Source organism: Lissotriton vulgaris, unplaced genomic scaffold, assembly GCF_964263255.1.
Source record: "Lissotriton vulgaris unplaced genomic scaffold, aLisVul1.2 SCAFFOLD_3271, whole genome shotgun sequence".
Taxonomy (NCBI): domain Eukaryota; kingdom Metazoa; phylum Chordata; class Amphibia; order Caudata; family Salamandridae; genus Lissotriton; species Lissotriton vulgaris.
In genome coordinates this window covers 25,995-50,712 of record NW_028241505.1, presented here as the reverse complement: position 1 = coordinate 50,712, position 24,718 = coordinate 25,995, and the positions used below count along the sequence as shown (strand labels likewise).

The window sequence follows — 24,718 nt, the reverse complement described above, 5'->3', positions numbered from 1 at the left end:
GTAGTACATCCAGTAAGCGCCACATAGCTGCGTAGCAGAGAGATGTAAAAAAGGACACGGCCTGCACCACCTCTCTGCAACGCAGTGCAGTGGCGCTTCCTGGAAGCAACTGGTGGGCTACTTGGCCCCCATGGTCCCTCAAGTTTGAAGTGGATTTTTTTCCCCAACTTAAAACGCGCCGCAGGGCGTGTTTGCACACATCACGTCAGGCCCCGTCCCCTCCCTTCACCACTGTGTAAACGCTCCCTGTCACCGTTCTAAGTTGAGAGATTAAGTCCCCTTCAATCCTAAGGGTCCCTAGGGTCAAATTAGCCCACTACGTACCTCCAGTAAGCGCCACAGAGCTGTGTTGCAGAGAGGTGTAAAAAAGGTGCGTGGCCTCTGAACACCTGTCTGCAACGCAGCTCCCTGGCACATACTGAATATATCTGTTGGGCTATTTGGCCCACAGGGACCCTCAGTATTGAAAGAGAATTAATTCCCCAACTGAAAACAACGCGCCATGGGGCGCGTTTGCACAGTAGTGAATGAAGGGGGCGTGGCCTAAGGTGACATGTCTGCAAACATGCCCTGTGGCGCGTTTTAAGTTCGAGAATTCAATCAATCAATCAAAGCATTTATATAGCGCACTACTCACCCGGAGGGTCTCAAGGCGCTTGGGAAGGGGGGTCCGCTACTGCTCGAACAGCCAGATCTTGAGCTGCTGCCTGAAGGCGAGGTGGTCTTGGGTCAGGCGGAGGTGGGTCGGTAGGGAGTTCCAGTCTTGGCGGCCAGGTAGGAGAAGGACCTTCCTCCTGTGGTGGCTCTTTGGATGCGGGGGACGGCGGCGAGGGCGTGGCTGGTCGATCGAAGCTGGTGTGTGGGAGTGTAGAAGTTAAGGAGGCTGTTGAGAATTAATTCCTCCACAATCCTGTGGGTCCCTGGGGGCCAACTAGCCCACCAGATGCCTCCAGTATGAGTCAGGGGGCTGCGTTCCAGAGAGGTGTTCAGAGCCCACGCCCCTTTTTACAACGCACTGCAACGCAGCTCTGTGGTGCTTACTGGAGGTACCTGGTGGGCTGGTTGGTCCCAGGGACTCTCAGGATTGAAGAGGAATTCATTCCCCAACTTAAACCGCGCCACGGAGTGTGTTTGCACACATGTAAACTCGGGCCCCACACCCTCCCTTCACCACTGTGCAAACGCGCCCCGTGGCGCGTTTTAAGTTGGGGGATTAGCTCCCCTTGAATACTGAGGGTCCCTGGAGTTCAACTAGCCCACCAGCTACCTCCAGTAAGCGCCACAGAGCTGCGTTGCAGAGAGGTGTAATGGGGCGTGGCCTCATAACACCTCTCTGCAACACAGCCCCCTGGCGCATACTTGAGGTTCCTGGTGGGCTTGTTGGCCCCCAGGGACCCCCAGTATTCTAGGGGAATTTGTTCCCCCTCAGCAAACGCGCCAGGGGGCGCGTTTGCAGAGTGATGCTGGTAGGGGGCGTGACCTCCGGCGCAATGCGTCTTTTTTGTTTTGTGTGCCCCCCCCTTATTGTCCTAATATTTTGGCCCTGGGGACCCCATCCCCCACGGCCTACCCCCTATTTTATTTTTTAATTAAAAATTCTGGAAGGGGGCCGCGTGGCCCCCCTCCAGAGGCCATAATCTGCTCCGGGTACCCCATCCCGTGGGGCCGGCCTTCTTTTATTTTATTTTTTTAAATTACGTTTTGGGGAGGGAGCGCGTGGCCCCCCTCTTGGGCCATTACTAGCCCCGGGGACCCCATCCCCGGAGCTGGCCCTCTTTGTTGGGGACCGTGGGGGGGTCCCCAATCACCCCACAGTCCCAGCCGGGATCCGGCATTGCTTTTCCACAAAGGGAGCAGCTAACATGCTGCTCCCCATGTGGAAAAGCAAAGCAGTTTGCTATGACAGGGTAGGAGCCGTGAGGTTCCCGCCCTGCCATAGCTAACTACAGTGTCCCAGGGTGGACACCCCGGGACACTGCAGGAGCCGGCCCTGGGGGTTGGCGGGCCCCAGGGCCATCACAAGGCTCCAGGAGGGGGGCTGCGTGCCCCACTCCCATCTGGTCCGCGGGGCTGGGAGGTCGGTCACGGACACCCCTAATTTAAATATTTAGTCCCTGGGGCATGTGGGGCGGCTTGAGCCCCCCCCCCCCCCCCCCCCCCCAACCCCACCCCACAGGTTACAATTTTTTTTCAAAAGCCCCGGTGAAGACTTTCAGGATAGGAGCGGACCAGAGCTCATAATTTATTTTGAAAATTTCGCTAAGATTCGTCAACCGGTGTCAAATTTATTCCAAATAGAATGTTGCGGATTTCCTATGGAAAATAGGTCCTAACTTTATCTACCTACTGGCGACCGCCAGTAGGTATTGTGTGTGTGCGGAAGAAACTGCTAGTGGTTCGCACACGGAAGTGGTAACAGATGCTGAAATTAACAGTGACTCTAACTCCACAAGCAGCAGTTTGAGCAGTGTCTATTCAGATGATGAGGCCTTAACAGCAGGCAATGGAGATGAAGGACCCTCAATGGTTCTGGATCTGGGGGAAGAGGTGGATTTTTTAGTGAATGCGCAGTTGCAAACCCTGCGCCCGCAAAATCAGCAAAATCATCAGAAAAAAGGGCCAGACTCCACCGCCGTCGAAAAGAGCGCCGCCAAAAACACAAGCACAAACGACAGCAAAAAAAAGAAAAATCATTGGCGCAATAACAGAAATTAAGTGACAAGACAGTCATTAATTTATCTTCCACCACCCTTACCACTGCAGAAAATCAACTGCTAAGTCTTGGCCTCACCTTTTGCCCAGTAACGGACTTCAATTACACAGCCACTAGAGTGGACGTGTTTCGGTTCATACGAAAATTGAAGCTTCGAAAATTCTTTAATATCAAGGAGGGTTCAAACATTGCAGAAACAGGTGATATGAATCCTGCCACTCCAGTGCTTCAAGCCCGCGATATCAGAGGGATGCTCACACTTCACCAATTGAGTGATGAAGGCAATGATCCCAGTACCATCTCATCTACACAGGAGGAACTTAGAGAAGCCGAAATCTCTCAAATCGGAGCAGGTTCAAGCCCATTCAAACCGACGTCAACTTTCACACCCACTATGCCTAAGGATGCAATAGATGCATTCCATTATGTAGTGACAGCAGACTTGAAAAAACTGTACCATCAGGTCAAACACCGTAGGAGAACCAAGCGAGAGCACGAAAAACAGTATTGGGAGCTTATGAATAAACTAAAAAATGATCAATGCAATATAGTTTGTGGTTCTGACAAAGGGGGAAATGTAGTTATATGGCCCCAAGAACAATACATAGCAGAAGCTATCAAACAATTGTCGGACCCCACTTGCTACCTGAAAACAAACTTGAAAGAATATGATCTAGCTAGGGAGAAATTACGAAAAATGCTCTTCATGTACAGAAGGGAGGGCTTAATCTCTATGCAAGAGTTCAAGTTTCTGCACACTGAGCTGCCAATCATGCCCAGATTCTATCTATCCCCAAAGTGCACAAGGGGATGACTCCAGTCCCGGGACGACCGATTATTTCGGCAATAGATAGCATTGATGAACATCTCGCACAATATACAGATTACTTCCTACAACCTTTGGTCTCCAGTCTGCCAACATACATTAAGGATACAGGACACTTCCTACAGAAAATCAAGAATACCCCATGGACAGAGAACTCTTTACTAATAACATTGGACATCGAAGCTCTATACACGAGCATAGAGCACTCCACTGGTCTAAAAGCTTTGGAATATTTTTTAAGCATGAGACCAGCCAACTGCTGTAACCACAACAAGATGTTAGTAGATTTGGTCAGTGGAGCCTACATCATAATTTCTTTATGTTTGGTAGGGATGTCTTTTTACAAAAGAGGGGGGTGGCCATGGGGGCCTGCTTTTCCCCTAGCTACGCGTGCTTGCACGTAGGCTATTGGGAAAAGCAGGTCCTCATGGGGGACTACTTGAATATCTTTTCTGAACATGTGGAACAGTGGGTCAGATTTATTGACGACGTGTTTTTAATCTGGAGGGGTGATGAAGCCAGAGCGTTAGATTTTATCAAGATGTTGAATATTAATGATTACAATTTGAAATTTACGCACCACATCAGTAAAAAATCAGTTAATTTTTTGGATGTGAAGGTTTACCCAAAAAATAACTTGTTGGCAACCACCCTTTACAGAAAAGAAACTGCGGGCAACTCAACGTTGCACGCAAGCGGTGCCCACCCGCGACACACCATCGATAACATCCCTTATGGGGAGTTACTCCGAATCAAGAGAATCTGTAGTGACTCAGAGGAGAGAGACAGATGTATAAAAGAATCCATCATTAGGTTCAAGGCCAGGGAATACAATGACAAAACCCTTAACAGAGCGGCCACGAAAATCCAACAAATAAATAGGGAATCCCTACTGTCACAAGATAAAGACATCATGAATAAGAAGGAAGGCAATGAAAACTCAGAAATTAGGTTCCTCACAGCCTTCAGTTGTCAGGACAGAAAAATAAGGTCCATTCTGACTAGGAGCTGGCCCATTTTGCAAACAGATGGGGTCTTAGCAGGAGATCTTCCAGCTAATCCAATAATCACGTTTAGGAGGGGACCCTCCTTACGTAGTCATGTCTCTAACCCTTTTCCAGAACTCACCACACAGCTAACCCGGTTACCCCCTAGAAATGGGTTTTTTAAGTGTAACAGCTGTCGGGCATGCAAATTTGGGGTAAATACCTGCTCATATACCACCCCATTTAGTCCCATTCCCTTACATATTAAAGGAAACTACAACTGCAGGACTGAATATGCAGTATACGTCCTGACGTGTACTTGCGGCCTGAGATATGTCGGGAGCACTCGGCCAGCAGTACACGCCAGGATATTACAACACCTCCGTGCCATTGTCAACAACGGCAGTGCATATCCTGTCGCCAGGCACTTCAGAAAAGTACATAATAAAAACTTGGAGTGCCTGAATTATTTTGTGTTGACTTCAGTTGCCCAACCAAGAAGAGGGGGAGACAGGGTTAAGCTTCTGCGTCAAATGGAGTCGAAAATGATATTAGAGCTTGATACTAAGGCACCGAATGGGCTTAATATCACGGAAGATCTTTATCATTTTCTCTAAGTTGGTTTGGATAATTATCATTTGATGGATCCGTATTTCAATATTGATATTTTTGTCTTCTTTCGCTCTGTATATTTCCCTGTGTAGTTCTCCGCCCATCCCCATTGTTGATTCCAGTCATTTTTCCTTTCCCTTTTTATAATTTTTGCACTGGAGGCTACTCAATTGAGAATGGAATGTTTTATTTTCCATTTTGAGTTTAACACGTGGTATTATGGTGTTATTAGCACATTCAGGATCATAGCACAGAGATCTACCAGACGGGGTGTGAATCGATGAGAATAACAGGGTTGCCATCCCCATTAGATGTCCCTCATAGTTTGGTTAGGAATGACAGGGTTGCCATCAATTAGAGATGTCCCTGCAGGATTGTAAATAGTGTTTATCTGGTCTTCACAGTATCTGTATTTATATTGCACGATTTGCACAGAGTGTAAAAGTTTACAAATGTTGCATTTTTTAACATGTGTATATGGTAATTTTTTAGATATAATACATTTTGTATTGGAAGTTTTAAAGTATTTATACTTTTATAACTGAAATTGCCTATTTGCACAAAGTGAAATGTTTACAACTTGCGTTATTTTGCACTTCAAACTTTGCACTGTTAATATCAGACTGTTTAGACCGTACTTTTGCATTTATGCAGATACAATCTTGTTTCCAACCATTGAATTTATTCAGAAAAAAGCATATTTATTTTCATATGCTAACATAAAATGAGGATTATGAAAATATCAGCCCTGTACTCAGAGACGCACAGACCGTAATAGTATTTCTTTTATGCTTACTGATGTCAAATGGTGTGCACAAGCAATGTAAAAAAACCAGCCATTTTGGGTAATGTGTGACTGTGAACAAGGGCAACCGCCCGAAACGCGTCAGTCTCGTTTGCTGCCTTTTGCCTAATAAAGAAGAACTTGCCCAGATCTTGGGATTCGTGTTGCCTTCTGTTTCTGGGGCTCCAGATTGCAGTTGTTGCGCTTTGCTTATATATATATATATATATATATATATATATATATATATATATATATATATATATATATATATATAATCTCCAATTACCGCTCACGAATCAGTTTACACTGCTGGTTGCAATGACTTTATTTCATTACAAAATAGTGCGAGATGTCGGGCAAGATGACGCGTTTCGGCTAGCGTGTAGCCTTGCTCACAATATTATATGATGTGTGTGTGTTCGAGACGTGTGCTGTTGATAACATGCTTTGCATACTCCTGCCATCTAGTGTTGGGTCCAGAGGTTTGAATGTTGTTTTTCTTCGAAGAAGTCTTTCCAGTCACGAGGTAAGGTGACTCATCCTTTTGGTGAAAATGTATATGGGCACTGACTCCATTGTTAGATTATTTTGTTTCCCCCATCAGGTTCGGACATAGAGCCTGCTATGCAGCCAAGTGGAAAAGATTTGTAATATACTGTACCAATAACACAATCAATCCTCTAGATGCATCTGTTCAACACATCATGTCTTACCTATTACATCTTCAAAGATGTAATCTAGCATACACATCAATCAGATTACATCACGCTGCCATAGCAGCCTATCTGCAAAATAGACCACATCTATCAATATTCAATTCAGGGTACCTGCCATTAAAGCATTTATGGAAGGCCTCAAAAGAATAATTCCTCCCAGAGTACCACCCTCACCAGTCTGGAATCTAAACATCGTCTTCACTAGGCCAATGGGTCTTCCATTTGAACCTCTGCATAAATGTGAGCTACAATTTCTTACATGAGAAGTCGCTTTCCTTGTTGTTATCACCTCTCTCAGGAGAGTCAGTGAGCCACAGGTACGAACTATTCAAGAACCATTTTTACAACTCCATCATAACAAAGTTGTTCTCAGAACAAATCCCAAATTCTTTCCAAAAGTTATTACTCCCTTACATCTCAACCAGTCTGTAGAGTTGCCAGCATTCTTCTAGCAACCACAAACAGTTGCAGAAAGAGCTCTTTATACAGTACACGTAAAAAGAGCACTTCTATACTACATTGATAGAACAAAACCTTTTTGCAAAACAAAACAACTTTTTGTATCCTTCTCACCACCACATAAAGGCAATCCCATATCAAAGTCTGGAATTGCAAGGTGGATCGTCAAATGTATACAAATTTGCTATCACAAGAGCTTTCTATTCCCCCCTAAAGCTCATTCCACTCGCAAAATAGGGGCTTCCATGGCTTTTTTAGGAAACATTCCCTTAGATGATATCTGCGAAGCAGCTACATGGTCTACACCGCACACATTCACAAAAATACTATTGTGTAGATGTGCAAGCAAAACAAGAAGCTAGTGTGGCCCAGGCTGTACTAAAAACACTATTTCAGACTACTGCAACAGATGCTGGTGGTCGCCGCTAAAAGGGACAGTACTGCTATGCAATCTATGCATAGTGTGTGATCTGCAGCTCATATGCCTCGAACGGAAAATGCTACTTACCAGTATGCATCTGTTCTTGGCATGTAAAGCTGCAGATTCACACACGCCCACCCATCTCCCCGGCTACCTTTATCTGTACCAATATTATTTTAATTAGATATAACATACATGGACATCTTTCTGTTCTCACAAAACTCCATCATTTCCCTTCTTGGCGGAAAAAACAATCTGAAGATGGAGTCGATGCCCATGCGCACTATTGTCCAAAGGAGTAGTCCCCTATCTCCTGACATTCTTGTTCCAAGACAATAACAAACTGCAAACATCTGGGCCCAACACCAGATGGCGATCTATGCATAGTGTGTGAATCTGCAGCTCTACATGCCAAGAACAGATGCTTACTGGTAAGTAGTATTTTCCATCTGTTGTGCCTTAATATTGAATTGCATAGAAATTGAAGTATTCATCTTCCCCTTTTTTCTTCAGTTATTTATTGAAAAGTTGAAACGTGATATGTGTATTCATGGATATATAATGATCAGTCTTTAAAAAAAAAACAGTGATCACAAACCTTGAAGCTGTGTAAAAGGCAATAAGAGCATATACAATAATGCTGCCCTCAAATAAAGGTGGAAAAGCTTGTGAGAGAGGAGAAAAGCTAATGTGTAACATGTTGAGGATCAATATGGCAAATTAGGCAATTCATCCAAGAAAGAGGATCTTAGTTGATTCCAAATTTATGAACTGGGTCGCCGCTGCCCGTGAAAATGAGAAACTTCTTTGTCATAAAGACCAGTCTCCATATAAAGAGTTAAAATGCCAAATCTCAGGAAGAGACTGTTGATATCTCTAGCCTCTAATTTGTTAACACCTTTCGCTTATTGCTATCATGACATTTAGGTTAAAGGATATAAAGAGTTCTTAATGTGTGGTCAGTTGATGCCTTAATTTGACATCCAGGGCACATGTGGTGCATCAGATTCCCCACCCCAGATTTCAGAGTATAACCATGTTATCTGTACATAAACTACTGGCTTTTCATTTCAAGTTCAGTTTTACCTCTTTGCGGTTTCATTTTCAATCAACGATTACTCATAGTATCAAGCTCACATGAACTCCGCTTCACTGATGTGTAGGGAGAAGTTGATATATAATATTCTGGGGAAGACGTCCAAGAGGGCTTTTCCAGATTTGTATGATTGATGAATTGTCTGTTTTTATTGAGGGTTTTCATTATTTATCAGTTCAAGCATCCAGTGGAAGATACATAATCCTCTTTTTGTGGTATGGGAGAGTAGAGGGTTTGGTACAGGTCGCAGGAAATGTTAAAACGTTTAATCGCTGTAGTTATAGGAAGTGGAAGAGTCTCTGTGCTGTGCCTGAGATCAATTTTGGAAATAGACTGTGGCAGAGGGATTGCAGCTGTGATGAACAAGCAATGCCAAATCACAAAGTTTTGGCGTTGTATTGTTAAATGTTTTTGTGTACTAATAACAATATATCTTATATTTAAAATGGGGTATGAAACAAATATGTGACGCCAGAAAGATGTACTATTTGTAGAGGTATTACATTAAGTGAAATGATAAACTAGGTAAACAAAATATTGAAGGGGAGTATGTATGAGTTGAGGGATTTTATTCTGTTATTTTACAATAGAACTTAAAAGGCTCACGTTCACCAAAAGGTTTCATGGTGTTGAAAATCAAGAAGCAGGGAGAATATGCAGTTATTCGTGGACTTGTCTAAAGAGCCAGGCTTTTAGAAACGTTTGTAGAAGGTTGATGCTCTCATGTTGTCAGGAAGAGAGTTCTGTCACGGAGAGAGTTCAAAACCCCTGGAGCGATCGGAACAAACCTGGTTCCCCCCAATCCTTTCTTGTTAAATTTGGGAACCTTTGAAGATTGTGATGTGCTGATCTGAGATTTCACTTAGGGAGGTAGTGATGAATTCTGGAGGAGAAAAAGGTGAGGATTTTACCATTGCAGATTGAAAAAATGGTACAACCCATTTTGAACAGGGATCTCTGGGTGACTGGGTGCCAGTGCAGTTTCTTTATTAGGGGTTTAGTATGGCAGTGTCTAGTTTGACGACAAACCAATCTGGCTGCTTGGTTTTGAACAAGCTGCAGTCTTTGACCAAATCTTTTAGGAAGACTTGGGTAAAGAGCTTTGGGGACCAGTGCAATTATGATCTGGATGAGGGCCTTGACAAAAAAGAACTTCCTGATTATTTTATTGTAGCGAAGCTGAAAAAAGCAGCAAGCGGCCACTGCTCTAGTCTGTGGCGTCATTGAAAGATCCTCGTTAACAAGTATGCCAAGGCACTTGAGCTCTGTTTTTGGAATGTGAGGGAGACCCAACTTCAGAGGCCAAAAGGAAGGACTTCGGATATGTGATTTGTTTTTGACCATCACTACCTCGTTTTTTCGAAGTTCAGTTACAGTTGATGGCAATTAATCCAGTCACGGATAAAGATCGTAGTGTTCTGGAAGAACTCTGTAGATTCTAGAGAATTATTGAGATTGAACATTAGCTGCATGTCATCAGCGTAATTGTATATTTCTACTTTTTGCTTTGAGAATGTACCAGCGGGCGAATTTAAAGATTGATCAGGATGTGGGATAAAGAAGTAACTTCAAGGATGAGAGTGCATATGGATGGATGGATGGGATGGGTGGGTATTTATGTGAATGGATAGGTGAAAGATTGTTTAACATGCATGTGAATTATTGGTCAGCTCGTTGGAGTTTGTGGATGTATATGGCTGGATGGGTGGAAGTGTCTGTTTATATTTGGGTATGTGAATGTGTTGATGGTGCGGAGGAAGGGTGTATGTGTTGATGGGTGAATAGATGTGTGTGCAGATTAATTTGGGGTTTGAACTATGGTCATCACCCCTAGTATTGCGAGCTAACAACACACAATGTACCTACCAACTCATTAGCATGGTGTTTTGAATAGGTATCTCTGTGCTAAGATAAACCAATGGGAAATATGCTTTGGTAGTGCCTGACCTCATTGTTTTGTCCTGTGACCAGTATGATGTCCGCGCTGGCAGTGCTTGGCATCAGTTTGCAGTGCTGAGAGTTGCTAGATGGTATTTATTTTTTCTTCTTGGGCAGTGGTTAAAAGTGGACATTGCGGTCTCTCAGGGATGTAGGTAATGATGCGTGCCTGGTCCTCACCTGTATGGCAGGCACTGTGTACCCCCTTCAGAGTCAGCCGGCGAGGGTAGATCAGCCGATGACCGTGCTCACAGGACACTGAATCAACTTGGCGTGCCACCACGATTCACTCGAGGAGTCATTATTGAAACATAAATAGGGTTATTATCAAGAATTTAAAAAAACCCAGAGAGGTATGTATGATTGAGAGTGTATAGAGGAACTCACTTACTGAAACTCCAATCACTATGTAGATTAGGTTACACTGGTCCTGAAGAATAGCTGCTAGATCATTTGTATGACTAATTGAAGCTTGAAACATGTCGACCCAACAGATCTCTCAAATATTTAGTTCTAGTAGATAGCGCCACTATTTTTAATATAGGCAGGATGATTCAGTCGTTAAAAATAGGACAGGGAGTGTTCCCCAGAACTAATTTTAACATTATACACACACCTATACAATTACTACACCAATCTACACTTCGACGCTCATACACCTATCCTTCACAGACGGCTTATTAAAAGACCTCCAGTAAAGAGCATCCATTGAGGGTGCCCATTGGGCATTGCAGCGCTGGCCCTTCTTGGAGCAAAAGCCCAATGACGAAGCAGGACACCTATCTAAGTGTGTGAGGGCATTTGTTCCTAAAGATTTGCTCTCCCTGCTGACTCTTTGGAACATGTCTGACCTAAGTAGAATTACACATCCTAATGCGAACTGCATACCCCTCTTATCTTTGACTATTGATCTGGAGCATGCATGCTGGACCTTAATGTAGTCCGAGTCACTTCATTTTGATTAAAAACTGTGCACTCACTGTCCGGTGACTAAACCCCAATTCCTGAAGTGGGTAGAGCTGCCCAAGTTAGTTTCCAGAACCATTACTATGCACATAGATTTCATAACGGTTTGAGGAAGCCTGTGTGCAAGGATTAACTAACTGTGTCACTGGTAAGTAACACTTTTGTTTTAACTCTAAAAATAAACTTCATCGTAGTGCTCAAATATCAGAGCAATACTGAACTAACTGCATGTTATCATTTGGATAATTGTTAAATTGAGACAGATTTAATACATTTATGGAATTTAATATTTTGGATTCCTAATATGTGGATGTTCTAGTCCATAAAATACCTAGTTACAGGTTTTCTTTGTAATACCATCCTAGGAATGTAGTGGAAAGGTCATATTCGTACTTTTGAGAGAAAATAATTGAACATTGGTATAGAAATGTTTGTGCAAGGTATCGATAATCAAGTAGCATCTGATAAAGCTTCTAGCTTAACCCAGGTATTCAGATGATACTTTTCTGAAGTGAAGTATTTTTGTGAAGTTGCTATAAAAATTTTGTTTTTCTCTTTTTTTGGTTTGTTAATGCTGCTGTCTTCGTTATCCCAGAAGAATAGCACCCCTTTAACAGCTTTGTCTTGGAAACAGACAACTAACATGCTGTAGGTTTCCCCTCACGTTCCCATTATGTGGTAAGAACCATGCTACTAAAATACCAGCAATCATGGCTTCATGTGGGGAAAATCAACATAATTGGGCTTCAGGAGTAGAGCGCTCCTCCATCTTTCAACATTTATGGCATAATCATAATTTGATGCATGCTGATTTTGCTTCCATTGTCTGCCTGGCTTATCTGCATGTCTTCAATCAAATACCGTTTGTCCAGTGCTGTACCATTACATACTTTTATAGTGACTAGTCATTGAGCAGAAATTTGCTTGGCAGTTCAATGCACCCCTTTAAATGATTTTAAGATTTGTTTACCGATTACAGCAGTTTAAAAATACTAAAATGCTTTAGTATCCTTTACAATCGCCTGGATCAGTTCGCATGCAAATTGAATATATTTTCACTAATGTTTGTCACATTACAGTAAGCTCCATTAATAAATTGAGCTTTGAATAGCACATGGCTCATTGCTGTTTTGCTTTTAGTGACTGCTGTTTCTTTATGGTGTCTTCAGTGATATTTCTGGACACTAGACTTTTTTTGCGGATCTGCCTGGCCAAAACAGATTTTCTGTTTTTTAATATTTGCTTTTTAGCATAGCCAATTAAAGCATTAAACTAACAATGCTTATGTCTGTATGTCTGTGCCTTTAACATTTCCCAATGTTGGCGGCAGCAGGCCCAGCTTTTGGTGTGTGCTCATGTTAACGTACGCGCACACACGCTTTCAGATAAACCCCTATTAGACATTGGCATCTGAGATTCAGATGAATTTGGGGCATTGTTAATCGGTGTTGGTATCTGGCCACTCTATTTCGCACATGTGAATTACTTAAAGAAAATACTTCTCACATTGCCATTTTGAATACACAGGCCCAAGCGCTTGTTATTGTTAAATACTCGCTTTCCTGCTAGTATGTTGTGCTCCTTAGCATGCTTATTGTATGGCTCCTGTCTGTGTGCAGGCAATAAATAGACTAAGAAGTGCAGGAGTGACCAGCCAAGTGTTTAAAGGCCTTCCACAAGTTGGCAATCTGCACCAATACATGAGTAACCTTCATATGAACACTAAGACGCACTGCTTATAGCAGCAGTAGAAGGGCTGTTTATTATTACATTTCAGAGATTCATCACTGCATTGCTTATTGTGTGTGTACTGCAGCCTGATTGGGATTTCCATCTCTCTCCCCCTTCCCAGCATTGGTGCTAGAGGCGGATAGTGGGGCCATTTGCAATTCCATTCACTTTACTCTCCTCACTATGCTTTTGTCTCTAGTGAATTACTTTACCTAGGTTTGTCGGCCCTGCAGGATACTTCCTCACGCCACTTTCCTCTTCTCTACCCGGGGCTCCTCAGGCTTACTAGTGTGTACTCATGGTATTTGTCAACTGTGATTACCTGACTGGGCCTGTGGCATTGGCCCTGGGTTGCATAAGAGGAGGTGGGGGTGGAGAATGTTGCCAAGCTGTTGAAATACATTATACCTCACCCCTAAGACACAAACATATTTACAGGATCTGATCAGCACTGGAGTGCTAGCCAGAAGATCAAGAAGTCAATCTCAAATGTATTTATGGCTGCAATACATTCATTTATAGAAGGAGTATGGGCATATTTTGGGAAATCTGGAACAAACCAATCCCTGTATGCTACGAGTGTGCCACTATAGGCATGATGGGCATTACTAATAGCCTACCCATAGCTTTTTCTCTAATCTATCATGGTCCATAGGCAACAGACCATAGAACGAAGGCAAGGCGTATTAATGAGTGAAATGAAAGTTGGCTGACAGCACTGAGCACAAGTGAAATGCCTTTTTTCGGTCTTTGCCGTGTCTTTACTTAACTAGTACCAATATATAATTGAAAACTGTCTAAAGTTAGAATTGATCTCAAACTTTGAATTGCCATTGAATTGATAATAAATTTCCATCAATTTTTTTTTGTTGCATCAAAAAACTCCATTTTGCATATTAGTGTCCCGAAGATCATTAGAGTAATTACTTGCTTCCTTGCCTAATGCTTCCACCTGTGAATAAAAGATGTGAACACCAATTGCAAGCGATCCCACACTCAAATGTTCTAGAAATAACCTGTTCATCCAAAAATGGTAAATCCAATTAAAATAGTTTGAGGTGGAAGAAAAATAATTTTCCCACAGGCATATCTGGCCCACCATCAAAACAAAATGTGCCAAGTACGTCTTCCTCAGCTACCTTTAAAATAGCAGATGTCACCGTGATTTACTTAGTCTGTAATAACTAGATAAGTTTGAGACGTAGGTAACTCCAAACCTGTGACAGAACATAAAACTTTGGAAGGTATACTTACTAGCTCTTTGAAGACAATGGTGCCCAATGCGCCCACCTGAGCCTCTACCCCAGTCCCTCATTAGCACATTCTTCCTCTGCAAATGACTATACTGTTTCGGGTATTCTTATTTTCTTAAGAACTAGGTCTTGTATTAACAAGACCACACCGAGTTTGGACTCTGGCCATAAATTAAAAGAATTCTTTAGGTATGAAAATACAGAGTTTATTCAGTGTGTTCCTGTAAATGACTTTGAAGCAATACTTACTTACCTTCATAGCTAACAAATAGTCAACAATACCTACAAAACTTCACGAAAACAAGAAACAATATGTACGACCTAGAATCCAATATCAGTGATAACTAATGATTCACATCCTTGATTCAGATGTCCTGAATCTTAATACGAATGCAGTGAATATTTGTTAGAACCTAAAAATTGCACTTCTTGTATTCCATGTGAAGGTTACTATCCTTTTGACTAGAGAAAACTGCTTCTTGAGTTCGATACAGGTTTTCAAACTCCATTTAAAATATTTGTGCTCCTCATAAAACAATGTGCAGATGTGTTTTGATCTCAAGTGCTTGACAAGATTTGAGCGAAGTCCTCTTCAGGGCAATACCATATGATTGTGCAGGACAAGAAGCCCAATAGTAATAAGTTTAATAGCACTGCTGAGTCAACGTAAAGCCACCAAATATCTTCTCTCTCACTTTTGCGCCCTCAAACCTATGTGATCTTCAGGGGCAAGCCCTAACACCCTCCTTCCTAAGGACAGTTACACAACTAACAAACCTATGTGTTTCAAAAATCACAATAGCATGACAACTCCTAATACTTGTCCAAAGGGCATAATGTCACTGTTGATTTCTCAGTAAGGGCGAACTCTTAACGACATGGTCCATAACCAAACACAAAACTATAGCTTCCTGCAAGCGCCACCTCTAATCCTCTTCAAGTAACTCACTGTTAAGTAGGTTTTGCACTGGACTCCCAAGATATGTCCTATCCACATCTTCTTTTAGGTAAGTTGTACTATACACCCAAAAAATATAAAAATATTGTCTGTAATGTTTTTCTTCTCTAGAACGTACACTTGTTTGTCTATGAACTTGCCTTACCCCAAGGCACCCAAACACATCCACCAATCAATCAATCAATCAATCAGTGACACTTATAGAGCGCGCTACATACCCGTAGGGTCTCAAGGCGCTGGGGGGGGGTGCCGCTACTGCTCGAACAGCCAGGTCTTCAGCTTCTTCCTGAAGGAGAGGTGGTCTTGGGTCAGGCGCAGGTCGGTCGGGAGGGAGTTCCAGGTCTTGGCGGCCAGGTAGGAGAAGGACCTTCCTCCTGTAGTCGCTCTTCGGATGCGGGGGACGGCGGCGAGGGCGTGGTTGGCTGATCGGAGGTGGCGTTTGGGAGCGTAGAAGTTGATCCGGCTGTTGAGGTAGCTCGGGCCTTGGTCGTGTAGGGCTTTGTGTGCGTGGGTGAGGAGGCGGAAGGTGATTCTTTTGTTGACGGGGAGCCAGTGAAGGTCTCTCAGGTGTCCGGTGATGTGGCTGGTTCGTGGGATGTCGAGGATGAGTCTGGCTGAGGCGTTCTGGATCCGCTGGAGTCTCTTCTGGAGCTTGGCGGTGGTACCGGCGTAGAGGGCGTTGCCGTAGTCCAGTCGGCTGGTGACGAGGGCCTGGGTGACGGTCTTCCTGGTCTCGGTGGGGATCCACCGGAAGATCTTCCGTAGCATGCGTAGGATGTTGAAGCACGCCGAGGAGACGTTGTTGACTTGCCTGGTCATGGAGAGGGAGGAGTCCAGGATGAAGCCCAGGTTGCGTGCATGGTCTGTCGGTTTGGGTGCGGTGCCCAGGGCGGGAGGCCACCAGGAGTCGTCCCAGGCGGAGGGGGAAGAGCCCAGGATGAGGACCTCCGTCTTGTCAGAGTTCAGTTTCAGGCGGCTGGTCGTCATCCACTCGGCTACCTCTTTCATCCCTTCGTGCAGGTTGGCTCTGGCTGAGGCGGGGTCGTTGGTCAGGGAGAGGATCAGCTGGGTGTCGGCGTAGGAGATTATGCTGAGGTTGTGTTTGCGTACGATGGCCGCGAGGGGGCTCATGTAGACGTTGAAGAGGGTGGGGCTCAGAGATGATCCTTGAGGGACGCCGCAGATGACTTCGGAGGCTTCTGATTTGTACGGTGGTAGGCGGACTCTCTGTGTCCTTCCGTCGAGGAAGGAGATGATCCATTCCAGCGCCTTGTCCTGGATTCCGATGTTGCTGAGGCGCTGTACTAGGGTGCGGTGGCAGACCGTGTCGAATGCCGCGGAGAGGTCTAGGAGGATGAGGGCCGCTGTTTCTCCATTGTCCATCAGGGCTCGGATGTCATCGGTGGCGGCGATGAGGGCGGTCTCGGTGCTGTGATTGGCTCGGAAGCCGGACTGTGAGGGGTCGAGGGATCCGTTCGTCTCGAGGAAGGCAGCCATCTGCTTGTTGACGGTCTTCTCGATGACTTTGGCTGGAAACGGGAGGAGCGAGATGGGGCGGTAGTTCTTGAGTTTGGTGGGGTCCGCTGTTGGTTTCTTGAGTAAGGCGCTGAGTTCGGCGTGTTTCCAGCTCTCAGGGAAGGTGGCGGTGTCGAATGATGTGTTGATGATGTCTCGCAGGTGGGGTGCGATGACAGCGTCGGCCTTGTTGAAGACGTGGTGAGGGCAGGGGTCGGTCGGTGATCCGGAGTGGATCACCGAGGGCTTGCGGTCAGTATGCAGATATCTGTGGGCAGTGTCAGACCACACTCTTTTAAGCTCTGTGAGGCAGCAATCAGTTTAACTATATCTTCACACACATCCTTTCCATAAACTGATATATTTTTTGGGAAATCGGTTGTACTCGGGCCACTAGAATCATGCGATTGTGTGGCAGCAGCGTTTTTCGCATAGTTATTGATTTGCCACACAATCCATCTTCCGTTGCATAATTTGCATATTTTAACAAAACCTAATGTTGTCACTAGCTGAAATGGTTGAAAAGTTACTAAAAAAGCATGCTCATGTGTAGCTGTGCAGTGGAAGGCCCTTCCTAGCCTATGCTACTGCTTATCACTATATTTGGGTGTTAGAGTGGTACTCAAAAGGTGCAACCAATGCCCAGACAGAGCTTAAATATATATATATATATATATATATATATATATATATATATATATATATATATGTATATGTAATACTATCACAAAATGTGCTGTATTATGCAGTATAGTTTGGCATTTCCTGACACATAATTGATTAAACACTGCCGCGTAATTTGGCCATCTCCTCATGCATAATTCCATTGGCCCTGGTTATACTGTTTGAATGTTAAACTTCTTCATCTAACACAGAGGAGAGGCCAGTTCAAAGGCCACATGTAGATCCTAACAGGCCACCTTCAGGTGTTACAAATGACAGTCATTTTAAAATGCAAAGGATTTCTTATTCTTCACTGTAATAAACACATGCAAGTGCAGGAGATAACATTGACAAACACTACATTTGACCAAAACCTGTAAAGAACACAACTTTTAGTGTTTATCTTTCAACAGATGATCTTCCCAAACCCAAAACTACTGAAATACTTCAGAAAGATTCTATCCCAGAATACACTGCAGCTGAAGAGAAGGAAGAAGGTCGACGTTGGCGCCTCTTTCGTATTGGAGATCAGGATCACAGAGTGGATATGACAGCAATAGAACCATATAAAAAGGTTATAAGTCATGGAGGTAAGTTGGAGATCTAAACCGATTTTAGTTATGCCCAAACAACGTCTTGGTTTTATAGTTTGACGTTCATGCCGGTGTAATTCCAGACAGTAATTCTTTTATTTCTTTCAACAAATGTTTGGCAGATGCTTCTTTACTCCAATGTCCCCGTTAAGATAAAAAGAACCAAAAACAATGATAAGAGTCTTGCAACCCATATCTTGTGCTACTACTTCATGAGAGCTGATAGCAGAACAGATTTTCACAGAAGGCCTAGTACTTCAGTTTGGATAAGAATATCCGTGCATGGTAAATAAGTTTGTACGCCTGTCCTGAGCGACCTGACTGCATGTCTTTTCATGGCTTTTTGATGGCCAGGCTAATAATCTGGTGTGTGTGCTGAGAAGTCTGTGACGATTCAGAGGTCCAAATCCCTTTCTATGATCGTAGAGGGGAGCACATAGCTTGCCGTTATTCTGACATGGGACTGTCCATGTGCTGGGTTGTTGACATGAAGCGGTGGTTGCAGCTTACATTTTCTTTTCAGTTATGGTACTGAACAGATCGTTTTCCTGGTTAAGATGAAGCGTGTTGCCAACCATCCGCACATAGCCTAGTAAAGATGGCCACTCACTAGGCTGTTGGTGGACTGATAGTTGGCAGTACTAGTTTACCATTTTTGTTATAGGCTTTTTTAGCTGCACCCTTGGGAGAGAGGGCAACCAACTACCAGTCTGAAACTTGGTTCAGTTCTTTTGTAGATTAACTCAAATTGAGCCCAGTGTGGTATTTTCAGAACATTTTTAAATATGTTGGTCCACAAAATTCCAAATTGGAGTGGGTTGTAAAATGACCTACAGTAGCAATACTCATGAGGTAGGTCCCAAGTTGCAACTCACTACTGTTGGTGGCCATCACTATTGGTGGTCTTCACAAGGTGGTCATCACAGGGTTGATGGTTTGCTGGGGTCAGCAGACCTCTGTCTGTTATCACTTTTTGCATTTTTTTAAAAATACAGCCAGGACAACTGTATAACTCAGTTGTATTGTCAAAGCTTAGCCAGGTTTATGCAAAGATGACTTGGGGTTCTCACAGTGCATTTACCATATAAACTCAATTTAGACGAGCAGTTCTAGCTTGCGAGCAAAGGCAGAGCTGGAGATCTAGAAGAATATATGGGTTGCCCTGGTGGATCAGTGGTGTCCACACTTGGGGCAACCTGGGAAAGTTAATTATCCCGCAGTGTATTGCTGTAATCATACTGTGAGAGCAAAGTCAGAACTGAAGGATGAAAGGATTGTCTAAGGTCAAATATGATTACCCAGGAGCATCTACGTAAAGAGCTGCCAGATAAAATTTGTGAATGAGAGTAGGTAATGCAGAAGACCATTTTACTGTAAGAGCAAAATCTGAGCTAAAGACTAAATATAATCTATGGTATGTTGTCAAGAGCTCAGCATCATTATCACACTGTGAAGCTCTGGGACATTACAGACCATATGCAATACAAACTCATCTCTGAGGAGTAATTATAGCTTCAGAGCAAAAACAGAGTGCTTGATTCACAAACCTGTTTACACTTGAAAGTTCTTGAGTGCAAATGGCTGGACATGTAACTGCTGGGCAAGAAAAAGGCGAGCAAGCAATCATTACTGCATTTATGCCCACATAATATTATTCCACAGCAGTGTCCTTTTACATAGGAAATAAATCCTATGAGTGTTCTCCCCACCCCCCTCCCTAAAAGGACTAGTTTTATGCCTTATATGGACTATCACAAGCAAATATCTGTGACAGATCCCCATCAGATGTACCTGTGGTGTCTGTGTGAGCAATTAATCAATCAATGTGATTGCTTATGAAGCGCAGCTACTCACCCGTAAGGTTCTCAAGGCGCTGAGGGGATTGGGTGTGGTGGCGGGGGGGGAATTTTCCAAGCCGTTTAACGCAATCAGCTGATATTACGAAAAGCACTGACGAAGTTCCCGTGGCACTGGGAAATGAAATGCGTTGGCTGTGTGCCAGTCCTCTTTTCAACAAGAATTTAATAAAAGGAGAACATTTTAAAAATATGTACTTTTTGTATTGACTTCAATTTAATGCACCTTCCTTTGTTTCTCTCCAATTGTATCTAGACATTTCTCAGCAGCATTTGTCGGTCGTGGTTGCACATGTCCATAAAATTTTGAAACTTTGAGTGTAGGTGCTTGACCTTGGTCTGCTGCTGTGTTCATACTAATTCCAAGTCGTGCCCCGACTGCCAGGCCATGCTGCTGAAAAATTGGCGGGAGCAGTCCTGAAAGTTGCTGTAAGTCCGGCAAATGGCTCCGCGCGTTCAAGATCCTGGTACCGTTGTTGCGTGTTTATCTAGGTTCCTGATCGATACTGTGACCTTATGCCCCTATTCGGCTATAAATCCATTTATTCCCTATATTGGCATAACCGTTCAAGTGCGATTTTCTGAAAAGTCATCTCTGGCCTCACACGAACAGAGCCACATTCCAGCATAGTTCTCTCTGCCACTTCCTTTGCGACCAATTAGTGCAATGACAGAGCAGTAGTCACTATCTGATATTCCTAGATAACACTCAGAGTTCTTCAACAAGATAAAAATTGAGCAAACCTGGAAATCCCCGCTTGCTGTGTTTTGATTAGTAATGGAACTCTAATGAGCAACTGATAACTATCACTTCCTAGTGACATCTTTAATTGACGTCTTATGTCCAGCAAACTTGCGTCAAACCCGGCACCTGTCAGGTATAAATATTACCAACGTTGCCTTAAGCAATGCGAGCTACTGTTGCTGATGCCAGCCGCCTGCAAGACCCCGTGTTGGTAAATCTAGCACTCTGTCGCTGCAGCCTGCTGTCCCTGTGGTGGTGAAGCTGCTGATACCATTATCGCTGCCAAAGTGCGAACGATGGTACAGTACGCTTAGGAGCTGAACAGCCGTCCCTCTGCGAAGACATCTAGCAGATTCCAGCTGCCCGCGGACGCTGTCCCCCCTCCTTCCTCGACGCGCTGAAGAAAAGCTGCTGCCTTTCTCGTGCAGAGAAATCCAGCTCCGGCGTTTCCGGTCTACCCTCGCGGGTGACTGGGATATCGAGAGTGACCCCTGAAGGAGATACCAATCCTCCATCATTCTATTCAGAGGTATGGTGTTGACTAAACCCTTAGGCGAGAATTCTTGAAACAAACCTTGGCAAAACCAATTTAACTTAAAGCTACTTACTTGCTCCCCTTCCACGTGTTAGGCTTAGGTCAGGCACACTGGGGTAGGCTTAGTTAGAAGCACCAGTTGAGTATGTTAGCCTAATGTATATATGACTGTATATATGTTTTATTACTTTTAACCCATTGTATGGCTAAGAAACCATATCAATGCTTTTACAGTTCTATTTCTCAATACTTATCTTACTGTACGTACTTTTTATAATAACAATTATTGCAATTGTGGCAATACATTTCTCTTGTACGAGAAGAAAGACTGTTCAATAAATGTTAACCCTTTATTGACAAACGCCCGTCTCTCTATTCTCTACATCTCGTGAAAGTAAACTGCACTAGACTGACTGAGTGAAATACATGTCTATTGTTTCACACGACCCTAGAGATTGACTCTTGATCTGAGGAGCAAAGTTGTCATGTTGCACGGTTGTTGGACAGCTGAATCCCTTCTTGTCTGTGCCAAGGAAGCTGATCACTTCCTATGCAGAGAAGAAAGTTTCCAGTGACCTCTGAGCTAGTTGGTAACACAACCCAATTAAGTTTAGCATAGTCAGTGGAGGCCTGGAATATCCGCAGTTCCACGTCGATACTACTGTTTGTTATTCCAATGCGCAGGGCCTAGTGGGAAACTAGGAACTACACTACACCGTGGGAGGTCCAGGGACCGGTCGCGGAGCAATCACCATCGTTCTTCTGGATCTAAGTCTACGCACTCTGGGTCAGGTAAGTCTAAGCATTCCAAAAAGAAGTCGAAGAAGCGTTGTCGCTCTTCGACTTCACCTCACCCGTCGCGGCTGAGGGTGCAGGTGGTGCCACCCACGCTGCTCCGGCGGAGCCTGCGATGTCGCCGCCGGCCTGCCCGCCCTTTCTGAGTCCGTCGGCGATGCCTGCTCAGGTGCAAGAGTCTCTTGCTTCCATTGACCGACTCTTTGGGCCGTCTGGCCCCGTTGGAGCACCTACGGGCCCCGCAGGCCCAACTGGGGGTTTTGCCGGTCCATCGCTGGTGGCTCTCCTGCCGTAGGCTTCGGCCCGACGCTGCAGGCCCCCCTCTGCTTCCGTGCTCTGGGCCCAGGTGTAACACCTCCACTGGTGTCGAAAGCCCCGCACCCCGCCCTCCTCCGGCACCACCTCTGACGTCGTCCGGTGGTACCGCCGACGTCGACCCCAGTTTCTGCCCGGACACGGCGTCCGATCAGCGTCGCTCGACACCGATGGGGCATTTTTACCCCGATGTCAGTCCTCCTTATTTTCAGCCTGTTTTGCAGACTTCGGAGGAAAGGGAGGACTGGGAGGGTTTCGAGGACCCTCTTACACAACAATGTGACTGTGATCCGGATTGGGTAGAGGACTTGGGGGATGCCAACGGTCTTGATACCTCACCTGACCTTGGCATGCTGTCTCCTCCTACCGTGACTACGAAGGAGGGAGCTAGTTGCACAGTGGCGTTGCGTATGGTGGCCGAGGCCCTCCACCTCGAACTCCCTACAGTGGCTGTCAGGACTAACCTGACAGAAGTGCTTCAGCCTGCGGCAACCTCTTTGAAGCCCTTGCTGCCTTTCGGACGTTCTTTTGGGCACTTGGTTCAGGCCCAACACAGGGGCTCCTGTGGACAGGAGCGTGGGCCAACACCACCACCCGGCTCTGGACGACCCCATCTTTCTCTCCCAACATCCCATTCCTGAGAGACTGGTTGTCCAGGCCTCTGTTTCCCAGAGTGCGTTCCCTGCCGCGCCTCCGCATATTGAATCCAAGAAGCTGGAGCAGCTTGACAATAAGCTGTTTTCATCTGCCAGCTTAGGGATGCGGTCGTTGAACACTGCATACCTCTTGGGCCGTTATTCCCACTCTGTGTGGGACACGGTGGCCCAGGTGCTGCCTACTGTCTGGAGGAGTCCCGGACAGTACTTTCCCAGGCTATTGCAGCTCGGAGAGATGCAGCCAAGTTCCCCATTCGTTGTGGGCTTGATACCGCCAACTTGCTGGGCAGGGCGATTTCCACGATGGTGGCGCTTTGGCGCCACGCCTGGCTGAGGACAGCTGGCTTCCCGGGGAATGCCCAGAACACTCTGATGGACATGCCCTTTGATGGCATTCGCCTTTTTGGCTATAAGGCAGATAGTGCGTTGGAGCTCTTTAAGGACTCGAGGGCTATAGCCAAGTCCTTGGGCCTGTCGGCCACTTGCCCTCCTCTGCTTTCTGCCTTTCATTCCTTTCGTGACCACGGAAGGGGTGCCCCAACACGTTCATTCCAGAGCCACAGGCCTGCGCAACAACAACCTCATCGCGGACGTGGGAACCGTCGAGGCGGTTCTGGGGGCCAACGGGTGGGTCAGTCCACCTCCACCCCCGCAGCATCCATCTCCAAGCCTTCCTAGTCTGAACTTTCAGGCCTATCAAATGCCAGTGGGTGGCGGGATTCGCCATCATCACCCCCACTGGTGCAACATCACCTCGGACAGGTGGGTGCTGCAAATAATCCGAATGGGCTACTCCCTCCCCTTCACTACTCTTCTAGCCATGCCACCTCAATACCACCGCATGTCGGGGGACCATCTTTCACTTCTTCAGCTGGAAGTCATGGCCCTCTTGGTCAAGGTGGCCATCGTAGCGCATTCCAGGGTCAGAAGTAGGTCTTGGTTGTTATTCCCACTACTTTCTGGTCCCCAAGAAGGACAAGGGCCTGCGTCCTATTTTGGACCTCAGGAACGTCAACAGCTTCCTCCAGAAGGAGAAGTTCAAGATGTTAATGCTAGCTCAGGTCTGGTCTCCCCTCAATCCTGGAGACTGGATAGTAGCGTTGGACTTGCAGGACGCATATTTCCACATCCCCGACCTGCCGGCCTACCGGTGTTACCTGCGGTTCACGGTAGGCCACAAGCACTTTCAGTTTACTGCACTCTCCTTCGGCCTTACGAGCACCCCTCGGGTGTTCACGAAAGTGATGGCGGTGGTCGCAGCTCATCTGCACAGATCAGGGGTTACAGTCTTCCCCCTGTCTCGACGACTGGTTGTTGAAGGCAGGCTCGCCCCAGGGAGTCGTCTCCCACCTCCAGACTACGGCTGACCTGCATTTGCTGGGGTTCTCCATCAATGTGCCGAAGTTGCACTGGATTCCCTCTCCGAAGCGCCTCCTCAGCGGAGCGGTTCTGGACTTAGGGCAGTTTCGGTTTTATCCTCCTGAGCAGAGAGTCTGGTTTATTTAGGCTATCATTCCGATCTTTTAGCCTCTATCCCGGGTTTCGGTCATGATGACCCTCCAGCTCCTGGGCCTGATGGCCTC

General features: G+C 45.3%; 1 protein-coding gene across 1 annotated transcript in view; it reads left to right on the top strand.

The window, feature by feature from the left end:
• Positions 1-24,718, top strand: part of LOC147671279 (BCL2/adenovirus E1B 19 kDa protein-interacting protein 2-like) — a 162,733-nt gene that overhangs the window by 119,852 nt on the left and 18,163 nt on the right. Inside the window, exon 6 of the mRNA XM_086948103.1 lies at positions 18,054-18,230. Within this exon, the coding sequence (XP_086804229.1) occupies positions 18,054-18,230 (177 nt within the window). The remainder of the gene's footprint in view (positions 1-18,053; positions 18,231-24,718) is intronic.